Below are 25,784 nucleotides of genomic sequence, written 5' to 3'. Positions count from 1 at the left end.
CAATTTTGCATACTCATCTCTATAAATGTCCTGTATCTCTTTAGTAGATTCCTAACAATGTTATTGCTGAATCAAAAGGCCTTCGTGTGTAGTGTTTTGATCTGTGCAAACTGTCTTGCAGTAATGTTCTACTTCAGACCTATGCCAGCTGCTGCTATTTTCATTTTTTATCTTTTCTAACCTTCTTGGTGGAAACATATATATCACTGTTGTTTTTATTTGCATTTATTTTATTAGTGATTTTTAAAACATTTTACAGTGCTTATTGCTGGTTATATGAAGTTCTTTTATGATATGTTATTCGTGTCCTAACCCCATTTTTCATTGGATGTTTGTTTTTCTTCTGTTGTTTTGTAGGAGCTTTTAAAATGTTAAGAAAATTTGTTATTTTTTTATTCACGTATATTATAAATATTTTTCAGTCAGTTTGTCCACTGTCTTTATGTTTCTGGGCGCTCTTTAAGAAAACATGCAAAAGTTTTAAAAATATGATGCAATTAGGAGTGCAAATTAGTTTATTCCAGTCCATGTAAAAGTCTGCCTTGACATGACACCTTCTACCAATGCTCTCTCCCTTCTGCTTACTGAGTAAGAAAGGAAACAGAACTCAGGCTTGCCATTCTTTCTCTTTCCTTCTGTTTGCAGAGTGGTGGTACTAGGGAGGACAAGAATTCTAAACAGAATTTGGGTGAGGTAGTAACTAAGTAAAAATGTAACAAGATGTGTTAATGCAGTCTTCTGGGCTCCGAATTCCCTGTCTCTGGGAATAAGGATGCCTTCAGCAAGGGAACCTTTCCCATGAGAGATGTATTTCCTGGTTTCAGGGAGGGTCAGAGAATCTCTCTTGCACCAGCTGTTGTGTTAATTCAAAGTAATCCATAGGTCACTGCAGTACACTTTGGGGTGGCCTGTCCTTGGCCCCTACAGTGCTCATATGGGGATGTAACATGAGCACGGAAGGACATGAGAGGTCTCCTTGGTTGTTCTTGTTGCTTAGGACACTGCTGACTTCTTTCAGGCCAAGCTGGTTTGAAGGGGAAGTGTGGGCCTTTTTCAGGGGGCAAGAGTTGTTGGGCACCTCTTACCCCGTGGTGAAGAACTATCATGGAGGATTCCCCTGCACCATGGGAACACGGGATTCTGTGCACAGAGCATTGCAAATAGCACCTGCAAATGGTTGGTAAGGAAGAGTGTAACCCCATATGTACACATGCATCTCCTCTTTTTGTGCTTCATCATCAATGGACTTCACTTCTAAAATACCTGTTTAAAGATAAAATTATTAGGAATTTTAAGATGGCAGCAATGGAGCATGAAATCAAGTGTGAGGCCCTTTTGAGTGGGGGTCCTGGGTGACTGCACAGGTTGTAGCCCATGAAGCTGGTCCTTTGGGGACCTCATACTAATTTCTGCTGATAGCTGGGTCTGGGCCCTGGTTTAGGGATCCAGGCTTCTGGGGAAAAGAAAGGGATTATGATTCTGCCAGCTGGTGGTAAAAAAGGACCTGAGACCCTTATAATTAACCCATGACAGTCTCATATCTCCAAGTAACATTTCCCCTCTGCCACCCAGCTCTCCCCCCCCACATGCATACATACTTTGAACAGCTGGGACATTAAACTTAACACACTGTTACTTGTTTGAGCCATGTCTGTGGGAAAGGTGAGGGACAGCACAAGTGCCCAGCTTACTCTCATAGGAATAGTCCTGAGCCTTGTACCCATTAGGCCATTTCCACTTGTAGAACCTGAAGAATCAAAAGTTAGCATAAGCACAGCTATCTTAAAGGCTCAAACACCATTTTCTAACCTAGAAGGAGAAAAATTACTAGAACTTTGAAAAACAAGTTAGTCAGCCAGTGTTAATTGTAGTGACCTTTAGTTAGCCAACCTCAATCAGTTAAGCTTATCTTGCTAGAACCACCCTAAACATTCCAAAAGTGATTTTATCTAACCAGACCCCCAGGATGAGGCGTCAGCCGAAAATTTATGTGTCTATGAAAAAAAAACACTGTATTGTGACTGTAGAAAATACTGCCCCTTTGAAAATGCTATAAAAACTTCTGGCTTTGTGTGTTCGGGGTCCTTGTTGAGACCCGCTGCGTCGGGCTAATGCATGGACCCCAGCTAGCTGGCCTCTGAATAAATTCCTCTTGCTTGTTGCATCAAGAGACGCCTTCCGTGAGTGATTTGGGGCGGCGTCCTCCTCTGGGAGAATCCAACATTTGGGGGCTCATCTGGGATCGTGCGCTCACCCCGCTTCACTCCCGAAGCCGTTCTTGGAGGAAGAGGTAAGATTAGTGGCGCCTTGAGTTGTCTGTGTTCTGTGTTCTGTTTTTCAGTGAGACCGGTTGGAGTTCTGAAAAGGGTACCCTCTGTCTGGCAGCCATCCCGGTCCCGTAAGGGGTCGCGACTGCGGTCGGTAGATGTACTTGGAGCACCGCAGGCTGCAACCCTGGGGGACGCCCCGGGGAGTTTGGAGGGCCAGGGACGCCTGGTGGCCTCCCACCTGTTTTTCCGCAAAAGTGAACCGGATGAGATAGGGTTGGTTTTTGGGCGCCGAGAGTATCAGCCCACTGATTCCTTCCGGTTCTTGGTCAGAAATCTGAGGAAGACAAAAAGCGGCCGCTGTGTGTCTAATCTCTGTGTGTCTCTGTTTTATGTGTCCTTTACGTGTCTAATAATTGTTATACTGGCAATGGGAAAGACAGTGACGACCCCCCTTAGCCTGACAATAGGTCATTGGACAGAAGTGAGAGCAAGGGCGCATGACTTGTCGGTAGAAGTTAAAAAAGGGCTGTGGCAGACTTTCTGTACCTCCGAGTGGCCCACTTTTAACGTTGGATGGCCCCCGGAGGGGACTTTTGACCTCTCCACTCTGCTTGCAGTAAAAGCTGTTGTTTTCCAGAATTCAACTTGGGGACATCCGGATCAGCAGCCCTACATTGTGGTCTGGCAAGAATTGGTGGAAAATCCACCGCCCTGGGTAAAGCCCTGGGTGCGAAAGAAAGCAAACTCTTGAGTCTTATTGGCTCAGGCTCAACCTCAGGGAAAAGGGAAAGAGACCACCAAAATACACCCTGACACTCAAGACTTGCTCATGGTTGATGATCCCCCTCCTTACCCTCCTGCCTCTGCCCCGGCGCCTGAGGCCCCGGCGGCCGAGGCCCCAGTGCCTCCGGCCCCAGCACCTCCGATGCCTCTAGCCTCTGGTACCGAGGCATCGGGGCCAGCTCCGGGACCGGCCCAGGGAACTCGGCGGCGCCGAGGGGCCGCATTGGACCCATCAGGTATTTTTCCCCTCAGGTCTTATGGGGCCCCCATTCTCGGGGAGGAAGGAGACCCGCCTTTCCAACCTCTGCAATACTGGCCATTCTCCTCTGCTGATTTATATAATTGGAAAGCTAACCACCCTCCTTTTTCAGAGGAACCGCAGAGACTAATGGGACTGATAGAGTCCCTGATGTTCTCTCACCAGCCCACTTGGGATGATTGTCAGCAGCTCTTACAGGTACTCTTCACCACGGAAGAAAGAGAAAGGATCCTCCTGGAAGCGCGAAAGAACGTGCCTGGAGCTGACGGACGACCTTCACAACTCCCTCATGATATAGAAAGGGGGTTCCCACTGACCAGACCCAACTGGGACTTTAATTCTCCAGAAGGTAGGGAGCGACTAACCATCTATCGCCAGGCTCTGGTGGCAGGTCTTCGCGGGGCTGCAAGGCGCCCCACCAATTTGGCCAAGGTAAGAGAGGTTAGTCAGGGAGCCGCTGAGGCACCCGCAGTGTTCTTAGAATGCCTGATGGAAGCCTTCAGGCGGTATACTCCTTTTGACCCCACTTCTGAGGAACACAGTGCTTCAGTGGCTCTTGCCTTTATTGGGCAATCAGCGCCTGATATTAGAAAGAAGCTTCAGAGACTAGAAGGCTTACAGGATTTGTTGTTGAGAGATTTGGTGAAAGAAGCCGAGAAAGTTTATCATAAGAGAGAGACTGAGGAAGAGAAGGAATTAAGGAAGGAAAAGGAAAAAGAAAGTAAAGAGGAAAAGAGGGATAGGAAGCATGAGAGAAATTTAACAAAAATCTTGGCCGCAGTAGTAGAAGGTAAGGGACGCCCGCCCTCTAGTGGTAGAACTAGTAAGGCAGGGTACCTGGGCAACTGGCCTCCTTTGGATAAAGATCAATGTGCATACTGCAAAGAGAAAGGACATTGGGTGAAAGAATGCCCTAAAAAGCCACTGCAGAAGCCTCCAAAAAAGGTGTTGTCTCTGCTGGAAGACGAAGATTAGGGAAGACGGGGCTCGGAACCCCTCCCCAAGCCCAGGGTAACTCTGAAAGTGGAGGGGCAACCTGTTGAGTTCCTAGTAGACACCGGTGCTCAACATTCTGTATTAACTAAAGACAAGGGCCCTCTCTCTGGCAAAAAGTCTTGGGTGATTGGAGCTACAGGCCAGAAACAATATGCATGGACCACCCGAAGAGCAGTAGACTTAGGAGTAGGACGAGTAAGTCACTCGTTCCTCATTATACTGGAATGCCCTACGCCCCTGTTAGGAAGGGACATCTTAACCAAAGTAGGAGCCCAAATATCTTTTCAAGCTGAGAAACCTCTGGTGACTAATCAGGAAAATAAGCCTTTGAACTTGAGTATTCTGACCATAAGATTGGAAGATGAATACTGTCTTTTTATGGAACCAGAGCCCTCCCGGATTAGTCAGGAGTGGCTCGACCGATTCCCAGGAGCCTGGGCGGAGATGGCGGGCATGGGGCTCGCCAAGAACCAGCCCCCTGTAATCATAGAACTAAAAGCTTCAGCCTTGCCAGTGACTGTGAGGCAATATCCAATGAGTAAAGAAGCCAGGGATGGAATTAGGCCACATATCCAGAAGCTTATGGAACAGGAAATATTGGTAAAATGTCAATCCCCATGGAACACCCCCTTGCTCCCTGTAAAAAAGGCAGGAACGGGAGATTACCGACCAGTACAAGATTTAAGAGAAGTTAACAAAAGGACACAGGACATTCACCCCACCGTGCCAAATCCCTATAACCTACTAAGCTCCCTGGCCCCAAAAAACATCTGGCATTCAGTTTTAGATCTAAAGGATGCTTTCTTTTGTCTGCGCTTGCACCAGAACAGCCAACCGCTGTTTGCCTTTGAGTGGAAAGATCCCACCACAGGAACTACTGGGCAATTGACCTGGACTCGTTTGCCACAAGGATTCAAGAACTCGCCCACCCTCTTCGATGAGGCTTTACATCAGGACTTGGCTTTCTACCGAGCTTCAAACCCACAGGTAACTTTGCTGCAATATGTTGATGACTTATTGATAGCCGCTCCCACCCGGGAGACCTGCCAAGAGGCCACTGAAGCCCTTTTGACTGAACTTGCCAAATTAGGGTATAGAGCATCTGCTAAGAAGGCACAGATCTGCCAACAACAAGTGATTTATTTGGGATATTCCCTGAGAAAAGGGAAAAGGTGGCTTACTGAAGCCCGGAAGTAGACTGTGACGCAGATTCCGGTCCCCACTACAGCACGCCAGGTTCGCGAGTTTCTGGGGACAGCGGGGTTTTGTAGATTGTGGATACCCGGATATGCTTCCTTGGCTGCCCCTCTGTACCCCCTTACCAAGGGGACAGCCCCGTTTGTTTGGGGATCTGAGCAACAACAGGCCTTTGATGATATCAAGAAAGCCCTCCTCTCAGCACCCGCTCTAGCATTGCCAGACGTAACTAAGCCATTTGTCCTTTTCGTGGACGAACAGAGCGGAGTAGCTCGAGGAGTGTTGACCCAACAATGGGGACCTTGGAAGAGACCTGTCGCCTATCTGTCAAAAAAATTAGACCCCGTGAGTAGTGGGTGGCCTGCCTGCCTGAGAGTAGTAGCAGCTGTGGCCCTCCTAGTTAAAGATTCTGACAAACTAACACTGGGACAAAAACTCACTGTGGTTGCTTCACATGCGTTGGAGAGCATAATCCGGCAACCACCCAAAAGATGGATGTCAAATGCCAGAATGACTCACTACCAGACCTTACTCCTGAATCGTGATCGTGTGGAATTTGCCCCACCCGCCATCCTAAACCCAGCTACTCTGCTCCCCGAATTGGGAAAAGAAGTACTTCATACCTGCCAGGAAATCCTGGCTGAGGAGACGGGGACCCGCCAGGACTTACAAGATCAGCCTTTAGAAGGACCAGGACTCCTGACTTGGTATACAGACGGGAGCAGTTACATTATGGATGGTAAGAGAATGGCGGGAGCTGCAGTAGTGGATGATAACCGAATCGTGTGGGCCAGTGGACTTCCAACGGGCACTTCTGCACAGCGAGCAGAGCTCGTCGCTCTGACTCAGGCTCTAAAGATGGCAGAAGGTAAGAGACTTAACGTCTATACCGACAGCCGATACGCTTTTGCCACCGCTCACATACACGGGGCTATTTATAGACAGGGTTATTGACTTCTGCCGGGAGAGATGTTAAAAACAAACAAGAAATTTTAAATTTGTTAGAAGCCATCCATAGACCTAGAGAAGTGGCAATAATACATTGCCCTGGGCATCAAAAAAGCGACTCTCTAATAGCTCAAGGAAACAGAAGGGCGGACCAAGCTGCAAAACAAGCAGCCCAGGGAATGAATATCTTACCCCTCCAAGTGTACCCGGAGGCCACTTGTATTAAGAGCTTCCAGTATACACCTGAAGACCTCGCTTGTATAAACAAATTAGGGTTTAAAAATTTCTCACCCCATGAGATATACAAGTCTGAAAAAGGGAGAGTTGTCCTGCCCCAGAGAGAGGCAGAAGAATACTTAAGGCAATTGCATCAATTGACACATTTGGGAGCAAAAAACCTAAAGACCTTGGTTCAAGACTCCCCTTATCATGTTATTGGATTAGGAAAACTGGCTGACGAGGTTGTAAGAAATTGTGTTCCCTGCCAATTAGTAAATGTGAGTAAAAATCCAGTAACATCCGGGAAAAGACTTCGAGGGGATCGCCCAGGAGCTTACTGGGAAGTTGACTTCACTGAGATCAAGCCTGCTAAGTATGGATAGAAGTACCTTCTAGTTTTCCTAGACACATTTTCAGGATGGACAGAGGCATTCCCCACCAAAACTGAGACAGCTCAGACGGTGTCTAAAAAGATCCTTGAAGAAATATTTCCCAGGTTTGGAATCCCAAAGGTAATCGGCTCCAACAACGGCCCTGCCTTTGTTGCCCAGGTAAGTCAGGGATTGGCCAAGATTTTGGGGACGGATTGGAATTTGCATTGTGCATACAGGCCCCAGAGCTCAGGACAGGTAGAAAGGATGAATAGAACTCTAAAAGAGACCCTGACTAAATTATCCATAGAGACTGGTTTATATGATTGGTTGGTCCTCCTTCCCTTCGCCTTATTCCGAGTTAGAAACACCCCCAGCCGTTTTAGACTAACACCCTTTGAAATAATGTTTGGAGCCCCGGCTCCACTAAATGCAGCTCACCTCCACGTATCCCCTGAATCTGTGACTAATAAGTTTCTGCTTGAAAGGTTACGGGCTCTGGAAGTTGTGCAGAAAGAAGTGTGGGCCTCTATCCGAGAAGCCTATCGGCCAGAGGACATTTCAGTACCTCACCCGTTCCAAGTGGGAGACTCTGTCTACGTAAGGCGACATCGAACGGAAAATCTTGAGCCTCGGTGGAAAGGACCCTTCATCGTCCTTTTGACCACACCTACAGCTGTGAAAGTAGATGGCATCTCTTCCTGGATACATGCTTCACATCTGAAGAAAGCGCCTCAACCAGACCCGGACTAGCGAGTAATTCGAACTGATAACCCTCTTAAATTTCGCTTGTGTAAAAATAATTGTGTCACTAACAATTCTAATTCTAATGACCCAGTTACTTCCCACCTTCCAGAACCCTAACCCCCATGAACCCAGGTTGCTGACATGGCAGGTTTTCTCTCAGGAGAGGCAGTGTGGTCTGTTTCTAAGACTGCCCCCCTTAAGACCTGGTGGCCGTCCCTGCACCCTGATGTTTGCGCCCTAGTTGCTGGATTAGATACCTGGGACATACCTAATATACCTTGGAGACAGGCCCACCTAATTCGACCACCAGACCGCGATTATTCTGCAGCCCAGAGCCAGGTTTCCTATGGAGACAGCGGGTGTAGTTATCCCCGAGCACGCAATAGGATAAAAACCACTACCTTCTATGTCTGCCCCCGTGATGGACGAACCCACCAACAAGCCCGACAGTGTGGGGGCTTAGAATCCTTTTATTGTAGCTCTTGGGGCTGTGAAACTACGGGTAATGTTTATTGGAACCCCGTGTCCAGTTGGGACCTCCTTAAAGTAGTCCTGAACCACACATCCCCCAACTGTGAGCAGACAGGGCTATGCAACCCCTTAAATATCACGTTCAGTGATAAGGGGCGCCAGTATGATGGATGGGTCACTGGACGACAGTGGGGGCTCAGATACTATAAATCTGGGTATGATAAAGGCCTTATATTTACTATCAGGCTCAAAGTTGAGACCCTTCCAGCTGCCCCAGTAGGACCCAACGCTGTCTTGCGGGATCAACCGCGTCTCCCAGCCCCAGCCCCAAAACAGGCCCTAGCCCCACCTATGGACTCTGCCACCACTTACTCCACCTCCACTCTTGGCCGAGTCACCTCCTTTCCTAGCACCGGACAACGCCTTCTCAACCTCCTTGAAGGGGCTTTTCAGGTCTTAAATACCACCAACCCTAACACTACTGAATCCTGTTGGTTGTGTTTCTCTTCTGGGCAGGCTTATTATGAAGGATTGGGATTGTTAGGCAGTTTTAACAGGACAACCCGTCACGAGATCTGTAGCTGGGGAAGCCACAAGAAGCTAACTCTGACTGAAGTAACTGGAAGAGGAAAATGTTTAGGTTCAGTCCCCCCCACCCATAAAGCTTTGTGTAATGAAACCATAGCTGTGACCTCCTCAGGTGAAAATGAGTATCTAGTCCCTCCTCCCGAAGGGTGGTGGGCTTGTAACACTGGAGTGACCCCATGTGTCTCTACTTCTACCTTCAACTCCTCCCGCGATTTCTGTATCATGGTTCAGCTGGTGCCCAGGTTGATGTATCATGATGACCTCTCATTCGTAGCTGAATTTGAACTAGGCATAGATATAGGAGGGAGCCGGTCTCGCTGACCTTAGCTGTGTTGTTAGGGATAGGAGTCGCAGCCGGAGTAGGAACAGGGACAGCCGCTATTATCCAAGGGAACCAACATTATGAGGGACTAAGGACAGCTATTGATGAAGACCTAAAAACCATAGAGCAATCCATTACTAAACTTGAAGAATCTCTGACTTCCCTCTCTGAAGTAGTCTTGCAGAACAGACGAGGGCTGGATCTGCTGTTTCTAAAAGAAGGAGGATTGTGTGCAGCTTTAAAGGAAGAATGCTGCTTTTATGCAGACCATTCCGGAGTAGTAAGAGATTCAATGTCAAAGCTTAGGGAAAGGCTAGACCAGAGAAAGAGAGAACGAGAAGCCGGCCAAGGGCTATTTGAATCTTAGTTCACTAAGTCCCCGTAGTTTACGACCTTGATATCCACTCTGGCTGGGCCCTTACTCATCCTTGTGTTGCTCCTCACTTTAGGACCCTGCATATTGAATCGGCTGATAACTTTTGTTAGAGAAAGAGTGAGTGCCGTTCATGTACTAATGTTGAAGCAACAATATTATTCACTCACCCAACAAGAAGATACAAACATTCCATGATTGGAATGCCCTTAAAGAGAAGTGGGGAAATGTAGAACCTGAAGAATCAAAAGTTAGCATAAGCACAGCCATCTTAAAGGCTCAAACACCATTTTCTAACCTAGAAGGAGAAAAATTACTAGAACTTTGAAAAACAAGTTAGTCAGCCAGTGTTAATTGTAGTGACCTTTAGTTAGCCAACCTCAATCAGTTAAGCTTATCTTGCTAGAACCACCCTAAACATTCCAAAAGTGATTTTATCTAACCAGACCCCCAGGATGAGGCGTCAGCCGAAAATTTATGTGTCTATGAAAAAAAAACACTGTATTGTGACTGTAGAAAATACTGCCCCTTTGAAAATGCTATAAAAACTTCTGGCTTTGTGTGTTCGGGGTCCTTGTTGAGACCCGCTGCGTCGGGCTAATGCATGGACCCCAGCTAGCTGGCCTCTGAATAAATTCCTCTTGCTTGTTGCATCAAGAGATGCCTTCCGTGAGTGATTTGGGGCGGCGTCCTCCTCTGGGAGAATCCAACACACTCACATAGAAATGCCCTGAAAAAAAGGAAAATTAGAGAATTTTGTAAGCATACTTACAAAAGAACCTTTCTTTCTAAAAACATATTTGTTTTCCAGCAGAGTGGCTGTCTTTATTCTGTACTAGATGCAACTGCATTCCAATGACTGGTGAGGGACCCTTTACACAAGTTTGTAAAATGCTTGAGGAAGCGTCCAGAAAAAAAAGACAGTACATGAGCATAAGGCACTATTATCATTTGTTTGAAAGTCTGTGTTTTGTTACCCAACATTCTTCCCTGGTGACACATAGATCAGCATGGCTTATAATAAGCAAGGCGATATGTGGCTTCTCATATTCACCTCCTTTGCCTGTAGAGGGTTCTAGTCTTATTGACTTTCCGAATCAGAATGAAACCATCCATAAAAGTGCTAAGAAACAAACACAGAGGCAAGGGGGATTTGAGTATTCTTTTTTCCCTACCAACAGGTGAAGAATCTAATACCCTAATCCATCAGATCTCCCAGACAGAAGCCACAGATCTTTTTGGTTTGTTTCGTTCAGCATAGTGGCACAGCGACAGGTTTATATTACACTGTCTAGCATCTCTCTTGTAACCTCTCCGAGTCTCAAGAAGTTCACAGAAAGGGCTGAGACAAATACCGCTGTAAAGCGGGTGATTGTTTATGTATTTACCTTGTTACACACCAGTTTATACCCGGGGCCTTTCCAGGAGAGCTTCATAAACAGTAAGAGTAACCGACACTTACCATGCTGGGAGCCTCTCTTTCCATTTCCTGTTTCTTTAACTGATTTCTGTAGAGGGTATGAAAGGGAGCTCAGGCTATTGTCAGACAATTGCGTTACTTCTCTCTCTCCAAACTCATCAAAAATTCTTTTGCTGCGGCTTCAGTGAAACGTATTTTTGAGAAGATGACATGGGTATTGTTTGTAGATATTGAAAGGGTATCTCGCCGCGACCCTCCTTACCCAGAACAGGAGACATGGGCCCACGCAAGAGATTTTATTATCTGAAAGAGAAAGTGACTGCCCCAGAGGGGGGGAGAGAGAGAGAGAGATAGAGAGAGTGTTTCATTGTGGCGGATCTGCTTGGCCTGTTGCCTTGCAGGGAGGGTCGGGATGTTTAGAGATAAGGTGGGGGTAAGCCCAGGAAAGCCCAGGCATGATTCTCACCAGTTTATGTGCTTGGGACCATGGGGTAAATGGAGGAAAAATTACTATATTCTTACAGATATCTTTTCCAACTTTCGGCCACCATTTAACTTGACCTTACGTCGTTCTAAGCATTCCCAACATTCGTGATTCTCCTGGGAGTGCCTTAGGGATCAGGCAAGCAGCTGGGTGACACAGTGACTCCTTGCACTTAGCCTCCTTGCTCAGGACAGCTCTAAGCACTTACCGGTGTGAGCGTCCTGCATTTCCCCAATAAAAATAATGAAAAGTGCTTGGGTTATGATGGTAGCCTCTCTGAATATTCTCAGAGTGGACAGACACAGTTAGGGGAAGAAAGTTCCTCTGTATGAAGGAGCACTTCCAGTTCCTTCCTGCTGGGGGCTTGCTCAGTTTCCTCCTTTTCCCTGTCTTCCTCGTTTTCTCTTGTTTTGCTTTGAAAGTATTTTGAAATGTATCAAAATACAAAAATATTTTGAAAATAGATTATTTGAACATTCAGTCTGCTTCAGTGTGACAACAGAGTGGTCTTCAAAGTGCCTGGAAGGTCTCAATGACAAACTCTTCCCTTGAGTTTGGACATAGTCAGCATCCAGGTTCATTTATTCATTTCAAAATGGTCATACAAACAGATGGTACCCGACCTATGATCAACTTTACTATGATGTGAAGGTTTATGCATTCAGTAGAAACTGTATTTTGAATTTTGATCTTTTCCCAGGCTAGTGATTTGTCCACAGACAATGCTCTCTCATGATGCTGGGCAGCAGCCGTGAGCCACAGCTCCCAGTCAGCCTGGAGACTGTGAGGGTAAACAGCTGATACGCTAACTACCATTCTGTACCCAGACACCCATTCTGTTTTTTGCTTTTAGTACAGCATTCAATAAATTACATGAGGCATTCAACACTTTATTATAAAATAACTTTGTATTAGATGATTTTGCCCAACTGTAGGCTAATGGAAGTTGCTGAGCACATTTAAGGTGGGGTGGGTTAAGTTACTATGTTTGCTAGGTTTAGGTGTAGTAAATGCACTTTCCACTTACCATGGATTTATTGGGATGGAACCCCATTGTAAGTAGAGGCAGATCTGTATTTGTATCCAGATTCGATTGGAAAGTAGGATGGAGCTGAAGTGGGGTGAGGGGAGGCTTTAAGACTCAACTGAGTCTTCCTGGAAATCTGTCTGCCTCCCCTCCCTTATCTCCCCTCTCCCTTCCTCCAAACTGTCTTAGGGACTGTCTGTGGTGCTTGCACAACACCCTACACCCAGCTCAGTCACTGCACTTGCCACTTTGTTTGTTTGTTTGTTTGTTTTGGTAACTGGCTGTATTCCTTGGTGTTATCAGGACAATTTTTAATCATTGTTAAAGTTTAATGGAAAGACTAAAAATAAATATTTCAATTATAGTGATTTTCTAATATTAAAATAATTCAAGAGTTAAGCTTACCAACCTAGTAATAAAACTTCTTGTATTACATTTTTCATTCTATTAATTGGAACGTATAGAAATCACTATCTGCGGGGATTCCCCTGTGGGAAGCAATCTGATAAAAAAAGTGAGTGCCATTCTGAGGGCCTGCTGAGGTTGTTTAAAGTTTAGAGAGGAAATAGTTGTTCACTGCAGACATTTGGAAGCAAAGGGGGCTAATTTGAGGGAATCACTGGGTCCAGCGACTAATTTCTGATTTCTTTAGTTTGCACCCTTTAAAAATGTACTGTTAGGCTCCATTGCTATTTTTGAAGTGTTCTGTATACTGGATGGTAAGGTCAGAATTGGTCTCTCCTTTTGATTTTTCTATTTTAGGGCTTGATAATTGAGACGAATTTCAGATCTTGAACAAATATTAAGCTGAAAACAATAAATTTGGGGCTGAGTTGAAATTCTGTTTGCATTTTTTCCCCGTGGCTTGGGTGGCACGTCTCTCTAGGCACCTTAGGTGTACCCGTGGGTTCCTCCCATTGGCGTCTTCTTGCCTGGGTCTTGGCTTCTGGGCGGAGCCTGCTCTGGGCGCTCAGGGGTCTGCCTGCATCTCTTGCCCCCTGCCGCCTGGGTGACCCAGGTGGCTCTGAGTGGACACTGCCAGCTAAAGCCTGTCTCTCCTGATCAGCCTTCGTGTTTTTACCTCTTTCTGTTCAAAATGATCTATTGAGCACCTATTCTATGCCAGATTCTGGACCAAGAATTAGAGACACAACAGAAAAAAAGACTCACTCTTTTGGACACTCAAAATTCTCAAATTTCCATAGCTCTTGATGATGAGGATCTAAGATTTATTTATCTTCAAAATGACAGGTTTTTTTCCTAGCATGATTTCTTATGTGAATGCCCAGGGGAAAAAATAGGAAAATTAAAACAGACAATGGCAAAAAAATTCATGATTCTGAGCCTTCTTTACCATCCATAAAATCATGGCAATGTTCAAAATACATTGATTTAAAATGTAAACTTTTATCATACTGTGTTACTCTGAATGAAGTTATAGGATGTTATATTACTTTATATGTAAAGAAAAATAATTGTTGTTCTTTCCTACTCCTAAACTTCCTCCCTCAAAGTGGATTTCATCTATGCCACATAACCATGTGTGACTACAAGTATTTTGGTGTCAACAATAAAGAGACAAATAGAGACTAAATTTTACTATATGGATAATTAATTTATGTGTTTTTTTCCTAGAGAGTGAGGACTTTGCTTTTCATATTTGAATAGCTAAAACCTAGCATAGTACCTGGAACAGAGTAAGGATTCAATAAATGCTTGCCAGATAGATAAATGAAGGCAGGCAGGATTTAGGAAACTTAAAAATGGGAGACTCCTTTTCATGATTTTGGTGTCTGGAATGGAAAGAAGGGAATGAAAATAGAAAGCTAAGGGTTCCATTCACATATTGCATTATTATTGCACCCTTAATTGTTGTGCTAAGTACTCTACATATCTGACATGGATGAACTCTCATATTTGATTTTATGAGGGAAGAAGCATCAGTTTCATTTTACAAACAAGGAAACTGAAGCTTAGTGCGTTTATGAGACATGTTCAAGTCACACAGCTGATTACCTGGTGAAGCCATCACCTAGAACCCAGGTCAGATTCCCTTCATATTTAGTGCTCTTAATCATTAAAAGTACTGTATCTTACAGACTAACTTTCAAGAGACTAATAAAAGACAGACTAACTGTCCCAAGCTTTGGTTTATGCAAATCTGCTGGTAAGATCCCTCCCCTCTTTCCTCCACTACCCATTGGCATTTCCCACTTCCCCCACCCTCCCCACTTTAGAATGGTGAGCTTGCAAATATTAGTGTCATGAGAGGAAATATCAAGGTGTGAGTCTTCCTTGAAATTTATATTGAGTTTGAGAACAGTAAATGTATAATTTGATGAAATCTCTAATTTTATTTACTGTTAGGGTTTTTTTGTCCCATAATGTCTTTTTTGCATAAATCCCTAGTGAGTTATTTGTATATGAAACTAATGTCTTACATCAGGAGAATAAAATGGAAAGAGAAGGGTAGTTTGAAAGTTTTCTTGTGCTTATGTGTCAATTAGTATCAATCAAATTATTTAAAATGTTATATTTTAGAATAAATTCCCATTCATTTTGGGAATTTCTGCTTATTCTTTGCGTTGAGTCTTATTTATTTGTTTAGGGGTTACAGCATGTATTCCTGAAGTTCTGGATGGCAGAAATGTCTGCCCTTTTAAAAGCAGGAGCCACTCTGGGTACAGACTGATGCTTCCCTTCAAATCTGGAGTTAGAGAATTTTCTTCTTGGGGAAAGGGCCCCCTCCTACCTGGGCCCATTGCTTTTGCCTTTGAATCACTTCCTCGTGAAGGGCGGTGATTAGCATACTTAAAGCAGGTCTGGCTTTCTACCTTCTGAACGGCGGGAGCGACATTTCCTCCCTCGCCTGTTTGCGTTCGGAAGGACAGTCTAGGATGGATGTCATCTGCTTTTTGGTGTAAGGAAGGGAGACTAATAAAAGACATTAAAAACATCTTTTTCCTTATTTCACTCGACTCCTTGTGTCTGTCACAGACCCTGCCAGACTGGCAGAGCATTAACAAATAACTCTCATTCTTAAGCAGCGACGAGGCAGCAGTAGGCATTTTTTTCATTTATCTATCAACTGAGAATTGATAAAGTCATCACGAAACAACTGTAGTTTGACCCTGACCTGACAAAAGAGATCGAAAATGTCTCGTGTGGAGAAAAGTGAGGGGGCTGGAACATCATTGGCTCAGAAAAAAGCTGCAAGTCTGCTAAGGGCTGACACCCAGGCCCTCCGTCGAGTGTGTTTAATAACTGAAAAGTAAATAATGAAAGGGCAGTCAATAAACAATTGTGGTTTAGTAAATTATTCATTTTAACAATAGTTACAGTGTTTACGCAGAGAGGAGAGAATGTCTGCAGGTTTTCTCCCTATCTGCTCCTCTGGTCTGAACCTGCCTGGATGCAGAGTTGTTCACACTCTAGACAGCAGGGGGCGCTCGTGTTACACCTAAGAAGGACGGGGCTGAGCCCTCCCTGTGCCAACCCTCGTTTGTGAAAGAAAAATCGGGTAGGAAAATGTTGAGAAGAGGTAGAGAGGAAGACAGTAAACGAGTGGATAGGCACGGAAATGAAAAAAGATATTTTCCACAGGTAGATCAAATTCAACGCTGTTTCAAGCAAGGCATAACGAAATACACAGAAAACAGTTCTATGTTCCTGGGTTAAAATAATTTACTTATTTGAAAACCCTAGGATGACAGATTTGGAATAGTCAGGGCAAGAGCAAGGAGATATTTAGAAAATCCCACAGATTTATTTCCATCTTGAAAACTGTACCCTCATTTTCAGGCAATACTCTCAGGAATCAAGTGGTTCTCTTGGATGTCGCTGCCAGTGAACAATCTAAAAGGCTGCACAGCTGCTGAGGGGCCCTGGGCCTTTTGGAACAAAGACCTACCCACTTTAAAGTATGCCCTGCATGGAAATGAATTCCTAATATAAGTCAGAGCCTATGTTCGTTTTCCTTTCTCACGGCGCGCTGTCCAGCCCTATTTTATTTATGAAATGGTGTTACATGAAGCAGCACTTTGCCTGTAGGTTGGGAAGGGCCGTGGTACTCCCTGGGAGATTTACTGTATACCTAAGGCGCTGAGGTATAATCTGTCCTCTGCCATATACAGATGCAAAAACGAATGTTATTTATTTATAACAACACGTGAGGCAGCCCACAGGGAAGTGGCATCTTGTTTGTAATCAATCCCAGCGCCAGGCTGTTGTAGCACAATCGGGCTTTGCGTTTAGTGACAAATTGGTTTCGTCTTCTTACTCTGTCATTTGTCTTCAGTGGAGATCCATCATCTCCGTTACAAGGCCTTGGAGCTTAGCACTATACACAGACACACAAGGGCATACCCCGTTCTAGTGCTTGGGGAAAAGCCACCATCTCCTGAGAGCCTGCAAACAGCCCCCGCCCCCAACTTTTACCATTGCCGACAGTGAGCGCTAAGGTGTTGATAGAGGCAGGCAGAGGCAGAGAGGCTGTGCACTCGCAGTGAGGTAGGCATTTCTGAGGCCTCTGGTGAAGGCAGGTCGTTATCGAGCTAACATTGGTATTCTTTGATTTTGTCTAGGAGCTTGATGAGAGTGGATGCCTCAATGCACAAGACGAAGTTAGCTAGAATCCTTAGAAGGAGACCTCTTAATTTTAATTTTAGATCAAGTCTTCTCTGACCTTGCGGCAGACAGACTCTTGGGATGGTCTCCCTGATAACTCGCTTCCTGGGGTTTGTACCCTGTTGACTGTCTTCCCTTCAGTGTGGGCAGGACTTTGACTTGCTTCTAACAAGTAGAATATGGCAAGGTGACAGGGCACATGAGATTGTGTGTGTGTGACCACCTGTCTTGTTACAGAGGGTCGTAGCTCCCATCCTGCTGGAGTCTTTCTCCATGGTGGGCTTTGGAGAAGCAAGAGCCCTACTGGAGAGCTCCCTGGGGCAAGGAGATGCAGGCAGCTTGTAGACACACCCAGGGCTGCCTCTCACTGATATCCAGCAAAAAACTAAAGCCCGTAGTCCTACAAGCCAAGGGGCTGCATTTTGCCAATGGTCTAAGTGAGACTGATGACAGACCTTTCCTCAGCCAAGTCTCAGGTAAGACTGCAGCCCCAGTCAACAACACCTTGATGGTAGCCTTATAGGGCGCTCAACAGAAGACCCAGCAAAACTGTGCTCAGGCTCCTGACCCACATAAAGGGTGAGAAAACAAATGTATGTTTTTTTTTTAAAGCTACTAAATTTATGGTAATATTGTTGCACAGTAATAGATACCACTCAGATAATACCCCCTTTTCCTTTCATCTTTGTCCCATCATCCTGTCAAAAACTGAACTACTTCTAAAGTGAGCTGAATGAATTTTCCTGCTTAATCAATGTCAAAATAGGTTTTAAAGGCAAATTTGCCAGGCCATTTGGAATGGGAGTTGCTTTCTATTTAGAATAAATTCAGACGTTAAATACAAAGTGACAATAAATTGCAATGAAACTGAACTTAGTTATTTGTAACCAGTTTTAGGACTGGGTGTAGGGATAAATTAGATTATGATTATTTGGTTAAAAGAAGAGCTTCCCATGGAGCAGGCAAAAGCAGGGAGGATGCAGGCCGGGTGCTTCTGGCACCTTTTTGAGAGTCTGCTTCATGTTCAGTGATTGACACATTTCGAAGTTGAGGGTCTTGATTGACGCCTGAGAGAAATGCAGTCATCCATTATTTGCTGGAGAGAGAATAGCGATGATGAGAACCCAAAATAATGCAGGAGAGGAAAGAAAGAAATGGGAGGTGGTTCTAATCAGTTAAGACAGTGTGAAAAAAATATGATGAAGTGGAGCACAATGGCTCTTCCAACTGCTGGTGCATTTTGAAGGTAAGGTCTGCAAAAATGGGGGTAAAGCACTATGGACACCTGCCTTTGCTCAGATTAGTCTTCTTTCCTGGAATGTTCTCACCACCTACCTTGCCATTCAACTCCTGTGGCCTTCAGGCCCAATCAGACCCTGACACCCTCATGAACTCTTCTATATGGGTTCTTGATTTTGAACCACAGAAATTTCATCAGAATCTCCTAAATACTAAAGAAATGCTATCCGTTCATGTCACTGAGTTGTCTACAGGTGAACTGGGCTTTGTGTGATCCAAAGGTATCATCAGCATCACACAACCATCAGGAACTGGTTATCTTTTCTCATTAAAAAATTTTTAAAAATACTGTCTCCCTCTGGCTTTCCTCATGGTCACAAAAACATTAACTTCATTTCACATTTTTCAAAGGAAGAGAAAATGTCTTTATCCTACAGTTGCAAGGGAAGCCCCAAGAATAACTCTGATGGATACGCTTAGCCTACAGTGCCCATCTCTGAGCCCACCGCTCTGACCAGGTGGCTGGAGTGCTGCGGGTGTGGGCTACACCTGGGGCTCTATCCCTGGGACAGAACCAGCTCCCCTGGAACCACATGAATTCTCAAACAGAAACCAGCACCCACCCCACCTTTAGTAACTGTAGCCTGTCCATGTTTATCTACCTCTGAAATAAAAATTTAAGAAGTCAACTACCCTTCAATAAAAAATAATTATCTAAAAAAAAAAAAAAAAAAATTTAAGAAGAATGTTGCATGAGTGAACCAGTAATGTTTTGGCAATTTGCTTATTTTAGCCAAAAGTAACTAGCTAGCCAGATTAGTAACTTTATTGTTACTTATCTTAGCCAATTCCTTCATAAAGTTAGGATGTTCATTTTCAGTTTTGATCCTCCCCCATTTCATGTGTGAATCGTAAGCCTTTCTGATTAGAGTATGTGCCTCATGAGAGCAAGGGCCACAGAGGACTCCTTGAGTACTGGCCCTGAGTCGCCATGACCAAGGGGTGCAGCTTGATTGGATTGAGGCCTAATAGCCCCATCTCACGAATTCCCATCAGTCATTTCCACCATTGCTTTACATTTTTAAAAAAATGAATCTGATGGAACTCAAATATCATCTTTGCTCTTGTATGTCAAACTTACTAAGACATATTAATAGAAAACTGAAATCTTATTTTTGTACCCTTTCTGAACAACGACTCCAGTAATAGTTCCTTTGAAAAATAGGATAAGGCAGTATGGGTTGGTGGTTAAAGTCTCAGGTTCTAGAGTCAGACAAGACTGGGCTCAAATTCTGGCTTCATCACTTCATGATTTTATTTCCTACAACAAGCTTCCTGTAACACACCTCTAAGCCTCAGTGTCCTTATTCATTAAGTGGGGAAAATAATAGCAATAGAGAAAAATGGACAAAGGATATGAAAAGAGTTCTCAAAAAGGAAATGTACAGTCCCTTAAGTATATGAAAAGATCTCAACCTTAACTCATAATAAGAGAAAATGAAAGCCACGTGGAGATACCATACTTTTCACCTATCAGACTGAATGAACTCAAACCTGTGACATCTCTCTTGTTGAGACTGAAAGGCCCACAGGCTCTGTCACATATTGCTCTTACCCATTGGTGTATCTCCTCTGGAGGGCATATCGCCAATGCCTATCTAAATTGCAAACATGTGTATCCTCTAATCTAGCAATCCACTTGTGGGAATTTATCATACATACTGGCACACGTATGAAATATGTTCAAAGTTGTTCACCGTAGCATTTTTCTTAGTGCCAAAAGATTGGAAACAATCCAATTGCCCATCACCATGGAACCGGTTAAATCAGTTTTGACATGTCAGTACAGTGGAATGGTAAGCTAAACAATTCTGCAGTATAAAAGAAGAGGAAAGTCTCTGCGTATTGGTATGGAAAGATGACAAGTCTTCGGTCAACTGGAAAAATAACAAGGTGCAGAAAAGGATGGAGAGATGCATTATCTTTTGAGAAAAACAAAAAGGAAAAAATACCTATTCATATGTGGTTGTATTTGCATAAAATAACTCCGAAGGATATCCTAAAAATCCAATAAAGCAGTTACCTTTTTAGAAAGCCTGTTGGGGACAGGGTGGGAATAAAGATGTTTCACTCTGTAACTCTGAAGATTGTTTGATTTTTGAAACCTGAAAATGTTTTACCTATTCAAAAAAATTGAAAAAAATTCTGAGTATTTCCAATGCTTTTCCCTCTTGCCTGTCTGGGGAGTGGTTGTTGGAACATTTCTGGAGACTCATTTATCATTTATTAGCTTGTGTTCTGCTCTTGCCTTAGGCTGCACAGGACAACTTAATGTGATGGTAAAGTGCACACCTGGAATTTGGGGTCAGGAGAAACTGGATTCCAGTTGTGGCTGTTTTGCTTAGTAGCTGTGTGATCAAGTCAAGTTACTTTACCTCTCTGAGCTCTGTCTCTTCACTTGGAAAATGAGGATGCACCTCATTTTATGAGTGTGAAGAATAAACCAGATTTAATGTCATGCTTAGCACAGTTACTTAGCATGGCAGTTGCTAAATACTCCTTAAATGATAGCTGATATTGAACCATAAGCTCTAGGTGTCAGGACTTTTTGATCTGTGTTTTTGTTTTGTTTTCTCTCACCAAAGCAGTCTTGAGGGTGCTTTGTGCACTCAAACAGAGGACTGTTCACAGACGTGATGTGTGGATACCGACACACTTGTTTCTTGAGGAATGTAGGGAGATAAGTGTCCTTGTTTTCAACTCATAATTAAAAAGAATAAGTCCTCACAATTGCTGGAACACAAAGGCAAAAATTGCTCCCAGTTCTCCCTTTGAGGCATGACCTGCCTTGTTTCCAGCTTCAGTCAGGGGCCACAGGACAGCAGTCTGTGGACACAGGGGCTCCCAGTGGGCTGGGATTCCCATAGGACTCAGGTGGAGCTGGTCAGAGGCTGAGCAGGTGAGTCTTGGGTGAGTTAGCCATTCTGTAGATACTTCTTTTCATGTTGAGATTGAGTCCCAGGAATATCGTTAGTTCACCAAATAATCATGAGCACCTACCATGTGCCTGGCAACTAGTTATGAATCTGGAGAGACAAAGACAAATGAGATCTCTGATCATAGGTAAAACCAACCCTTAGGACAGGTGGGCTTTGTTTACTGTGCACGTGTAAACATGAGAACTTCTCCCAGCTCCTTCCATCTTGGGCCTACCCTTCTTTTCTTTTTCTTTAGACATTTTAGATTTAGCTGAGACCATACATATTATTTTCTGGCTCATCTAAATGAAGAACACTCAAGACCATAACCCAAAGGTCCAAATACCACAGATACTCAGAGACATTAATTTACACAAATGTGCATTTAGCTGGATCCACACACCAGTGAAGTAACATTATAGCAGTCACATTGTAAAACAGGGAGGATGCCTGCAGCCAATTTATTTGCATTCAAAACACTGTGTACATATAGTTCAGGGGACAAGGAATGCACCACTAGTGAGATTAAGTTTGTGGCTAGGATTCAGAGGTTTTGACTTCTCACTCTTTATCTGACATTTATGACCTTATAAAATTTAATAGAACCTCTGATTTTTGCCAATTTTGTCAGATTGGGACTATAATGCTGACAGTGAGAGCCTAAAATAATGGCTTAAAAATAGTTAAGAATTTTTAAATTAGAGAACTTTATTTTAACACTGAAAATACTGCTGAGGTGCTTTGATGTAGTCATACCAAGAAATGGCTGAACTTCCCTAGTGCTGGAGATGACTGTGCTTCCTTTTCTGGGACAGCCAGTGTGCTCTCCATCCAGTAGATTGAAACTGAAGTGAAAGAGGATGAGATGTATTTCATACTGTGTGATTCATGCAGAAGGCTGGGGCCAGTCTCCTTGCCTCCCTTTCTTAGTAGCAAATAGTGGCTGTATGTCCAACAATAATAACTCTAAATAATTTATTACCCTCTTCCACAGTCTCCCCCATGCTCCCCGGTGCAAGGGGTGGAGGAGCTGGCTCTCCTGAGCTACCAGCACACAGGCCTGGAGGGGCTTCAGAAACCTCTGTGCAGTGCTTCCTCCGTGGCTGTGCAGGGGCCAAGCGGTGCCAAGGTGGGAGAGGAGGAAAGGCTTTAAAGAATTCTGGGCCTAAGAGAACAGCAGCATCCACTCCCCTCCATCTGTCTGTACAGGGGTGCTCCCAACCTTTTGCCAGTCTTCTGAGCTGCCTGCATGCGTTTCCAATGCCCTGGGAAATGGACTAGGGAGGCCCAGGGGCCTGGCCTGGCTGGATGGCCATCCTCCACCAGGCATTGTGCTTGAAAGTGCTGTTAGTTTCCAGGCATCTCTTGAAGATCATCCTCACCTCCACCGCTGACTTACAAAGGGCAAAGTTTACCCTGAGATCCCAGGCTTGGTAATTTTGGTACTTGGGTTGTTCGTGTCATTTCCTGCAACGTTTATGCGGTCCTCTCTGTGTACTTTGCAGCCAGAACAAACTAGCGCTGCTATGGAAACTGCAGACACCAGGCAGTCCTGGCCCCTGCACTTGGCAGCCCAGCCAGGAGAGAGAATGGCTTTCGTTGTTGTCTGTTGGCTGCTGCTGCTCCGTCAGTTGTGCTCTCAGGCCCTAACTAGGGACATACTGACATGGCATCATGAGCCTCTCCTGTAAACTTCCCCGGCCTCAGGACGCAGCCTGGAGATGACCAGTGCAGCCAGGTCTGCTCCTTGTCCTGGGGACAGCCTGGGGCTTTCTGCTTGCCTGATGACTTCTGGGGTCTCCCCACTCTCAGGTGACCCCAAACCCTCCCAAACAGGCTGCTGACCTCCGTGTCAAGCCGAGGCCAGCCAATCGGCACATCGTACATCCCTTTTTCCCAAAGCTAATAAATACATTCTCCTGGGTGGGGGATGGTCATGACTCAGCTGCATCGTGATGGAGCTCCAGCCAGGCAGTAATGCTCACCCCAAGGGGAGCAGCCCGTGACACTCAGAACAGGTGGCTGGACCTCTTCCTTCCTGCAATGAATACAAATCACAGCCCTCTAAACACACATTTAATATGAAATTGCAAAGATTATTAAAACTTCTCTGTTGGCTACAACATTTAATAAGAGGTCAATTTACTAAATATGACATTAAGCCTAACAATGCTGGGACGACAGGAGTCTCAGAGATTGAATAATTGGATGTGGGAGCCTTTCACCCCTGGGTTACCAGGTTAAATCAAACACAGCCTGGCAGGGAGTAGGTGCAGACAAACACAGCTGTGTTTAGAATGCGCTGATGTCTGGGTCTGTTTTTCCAGTATTTGTGCTTTGAAAAGAGCTTTCTGCTTGAAAAGCAGCCTGTCTGCTTGGAGCTCACATGTACAGTAGGAGAATGCTATTCCATCTCTATTTCTGAGATTCTCAGGGGCTGGCTTTCTTATACTCTTAAAGTGATGCTTTTTTTCCTCCCCCACCCCAGCAACACCCATTTTCTCTGGTTTCAAACTGCTCTATTCTGCAAGAGATAATTGTGAAAAAATCTTCTGACCTGTTTGCTTGCAAATGCTTTTCTTTGGTAAGAAATGTTTGAGATTCTTAAAGCTCTTGCTACATAAACTAGGGTGATTTTCAAATTCTATTTGATCCTTCTAAAAGCTAGCTAGTCTTACTCTCAGAGAAGCTGTAGTACAGGCACACAAAAAAGTAGTTCTGATTCCTGACTGTTACTTCGCACCTGGGGGTATTTGGAGGAAAGAGGTGGGTCGGTGTGAGCTGTAATTACTAAGGTGCTCTTCCCTCCTTCCTCAGATAAGAGAGAAAGGACAGTCACTGGCTAAGAATTAAATGGAGTCCTTGCATATGGTAATTTTAAAGTTTGAGGCAGACCTTAGTGTTAGTAACGGAGCTACAGTCAATATATATAATATAACTTCTCAGTGGATTCCAGCTGGCCAGAGGGGCACAATTTGAATTTGGGGATGAGGAGGATTGGTGATGAAGGACAGTATTGCTCTGCGTAATTATGTGAGATGCTAACTTCACTGTGAGAGAGGCAGCCTTGCAACTATAGGACAGGACTTAAAATAAATCACATGGGTTTGGAAGAGGATACAAAATGGTAGTGTATATAGCGTGGCAGATAGAGCAGGCAGCTCAGTTTGGTTTGGCATGCCAAGTGTTTGTTTCTAATTTAAAGTAGCTGCCAAATTACAAAACTTTGGAGATTTTATGTGCACACCCAGATCTCTATCTCCTTTTAAGCAATTGGAAGATCTGGCCCCACTGGCCCACAGTCAGCATGGCAGCAGTTGGGAAGATTGGTAGAAGCTGCCTCCTTTGGCAAGGCATGCCTCACCCTGCTGGCCGTAGTTCCGTACCCAGCCTGCTTCACTGGCATTGCTTGTGTGGCCGTGCCAGGCACTGGAGTTTGTGGGTCTTGGTCTGAGAACATCTCATGGACTCTTCTGTGGAGCGTCAAGTACCAAATCGTCACTGACTGTTCTACTAGAGCCTCACTTCTTCCTTTGGGGCCTTCCTTGACATGAGTAATTGAAATTTAGTACAACGTACAGCATGGAGGATGGATTAAGACTAACACCTGAGGGTGAGATTTCTTGCAGGGTGAATGAAGGGTCTTAGACTGAGGATATTTCTATGGGTAATTAACACTCTGCTGTGCGAACACGTAAGTTCTGGCTTCTCAGTGGCTTAACACAGTAAGGCTCACTCCTTGGCAACCGCCACACCCTGTGTCTCCTAAATTGGGCAGCCCCCTTTCATTCTGCAGCATCCTCTAAGCATGGGGCAGCAGGAAAAGAGAGGGAGCAGCCACTCTGACGCAGGGAGTTTGTGACTAGTTCTGGAAGTGGCAAACATCACGTCTGATCATATTCTGTTGACCAGAACCCAATCACACGTCCTAACATGAACTGCAAGGTGGGCTGAGACCAGTGTTCCTGTGTGCCCAGGAAGAGGAAAATGAGTAAGACTGGCTAATGTGTAGCATTGCCTCTGCTACAGGCTGCAGAGGTTAAGGAAAGGCATGCATTGGAGAGACAAGCACCCCGAGGACAGGAGAGCAGGGTAAGGGAGTGGGATGTGTCCCTCGTCCGGGAGGAGTTAGTGTCCTGGGACCTGTCCCTGAGAGTACAGGGAATAGCGCCTTTCTCATAGAGCTTTTGTGCGCTCTTCCAATGTTGTAGTTCCCTTTAACTCCCCCAACCTTAGGGAAATCTGACACCCATCCCTGTGTGGCCTTGGGGCGCCTGATGCAGAGAATAAAGAGCCGGCACAATGAGAGGAAGTGCTGCCGGCCCCCTCCCGCTCTGCTGGTTCCCTTAGAGAAGCGGAGGGCAGCATCCATTGCAGGAGACCCAGACAGCAACCAGCACAAAGTGAGTGGTGACCTGCCCCTGAGGAGGGAGCCCTTCCCAGGAGAGAGCTCAGGAGGGAGGTGA

At 44.9% G+C, this 25,784-nt stretch overlaps 1 protein-coding gene across 1 annotated transcript; it reads left to right on the top strand.

The window, feature by feature from the left end:
- Positions 1 to 970: 970 nt before the first annotated feature.
- Positions 971 to 25,784, top strand: LOC130683982 (uncharacterized). The gene is given in 6 exon segments (XM_057503273.1): positions 971 to 6,445; positions 6,448 to 7,829; positions 22,313 to 22,447; positions 23,131 to 23,199; positions 25,348 to 25,410; positions 25,530 to 25,784. Coding segments are annotated over 6 exon segments (5,652 nt in total). The 5' UTR covers positions 971 to 2,697.

This window comes from Manis pentadactyla, chromosome 5, assembly GCF_030020395.1.
Source record: "Manis pentadactyla isolate mManPen7 chromosome 5, mManPen7.hap1, whole genome shotgun sequence".
Classification (NCBI taxonomy): domain Eukaryota; kingdom Metazoa; phylum Chordata; class Mammalia; order Pholidota; family Manidae; genus Manis; species Manis pentadactyla.
The sequence above is the reverse complement of the archived record's forward strand: the minus strand, read 5'-3'. Positions and strand labels throughout refer to the sequence as shown.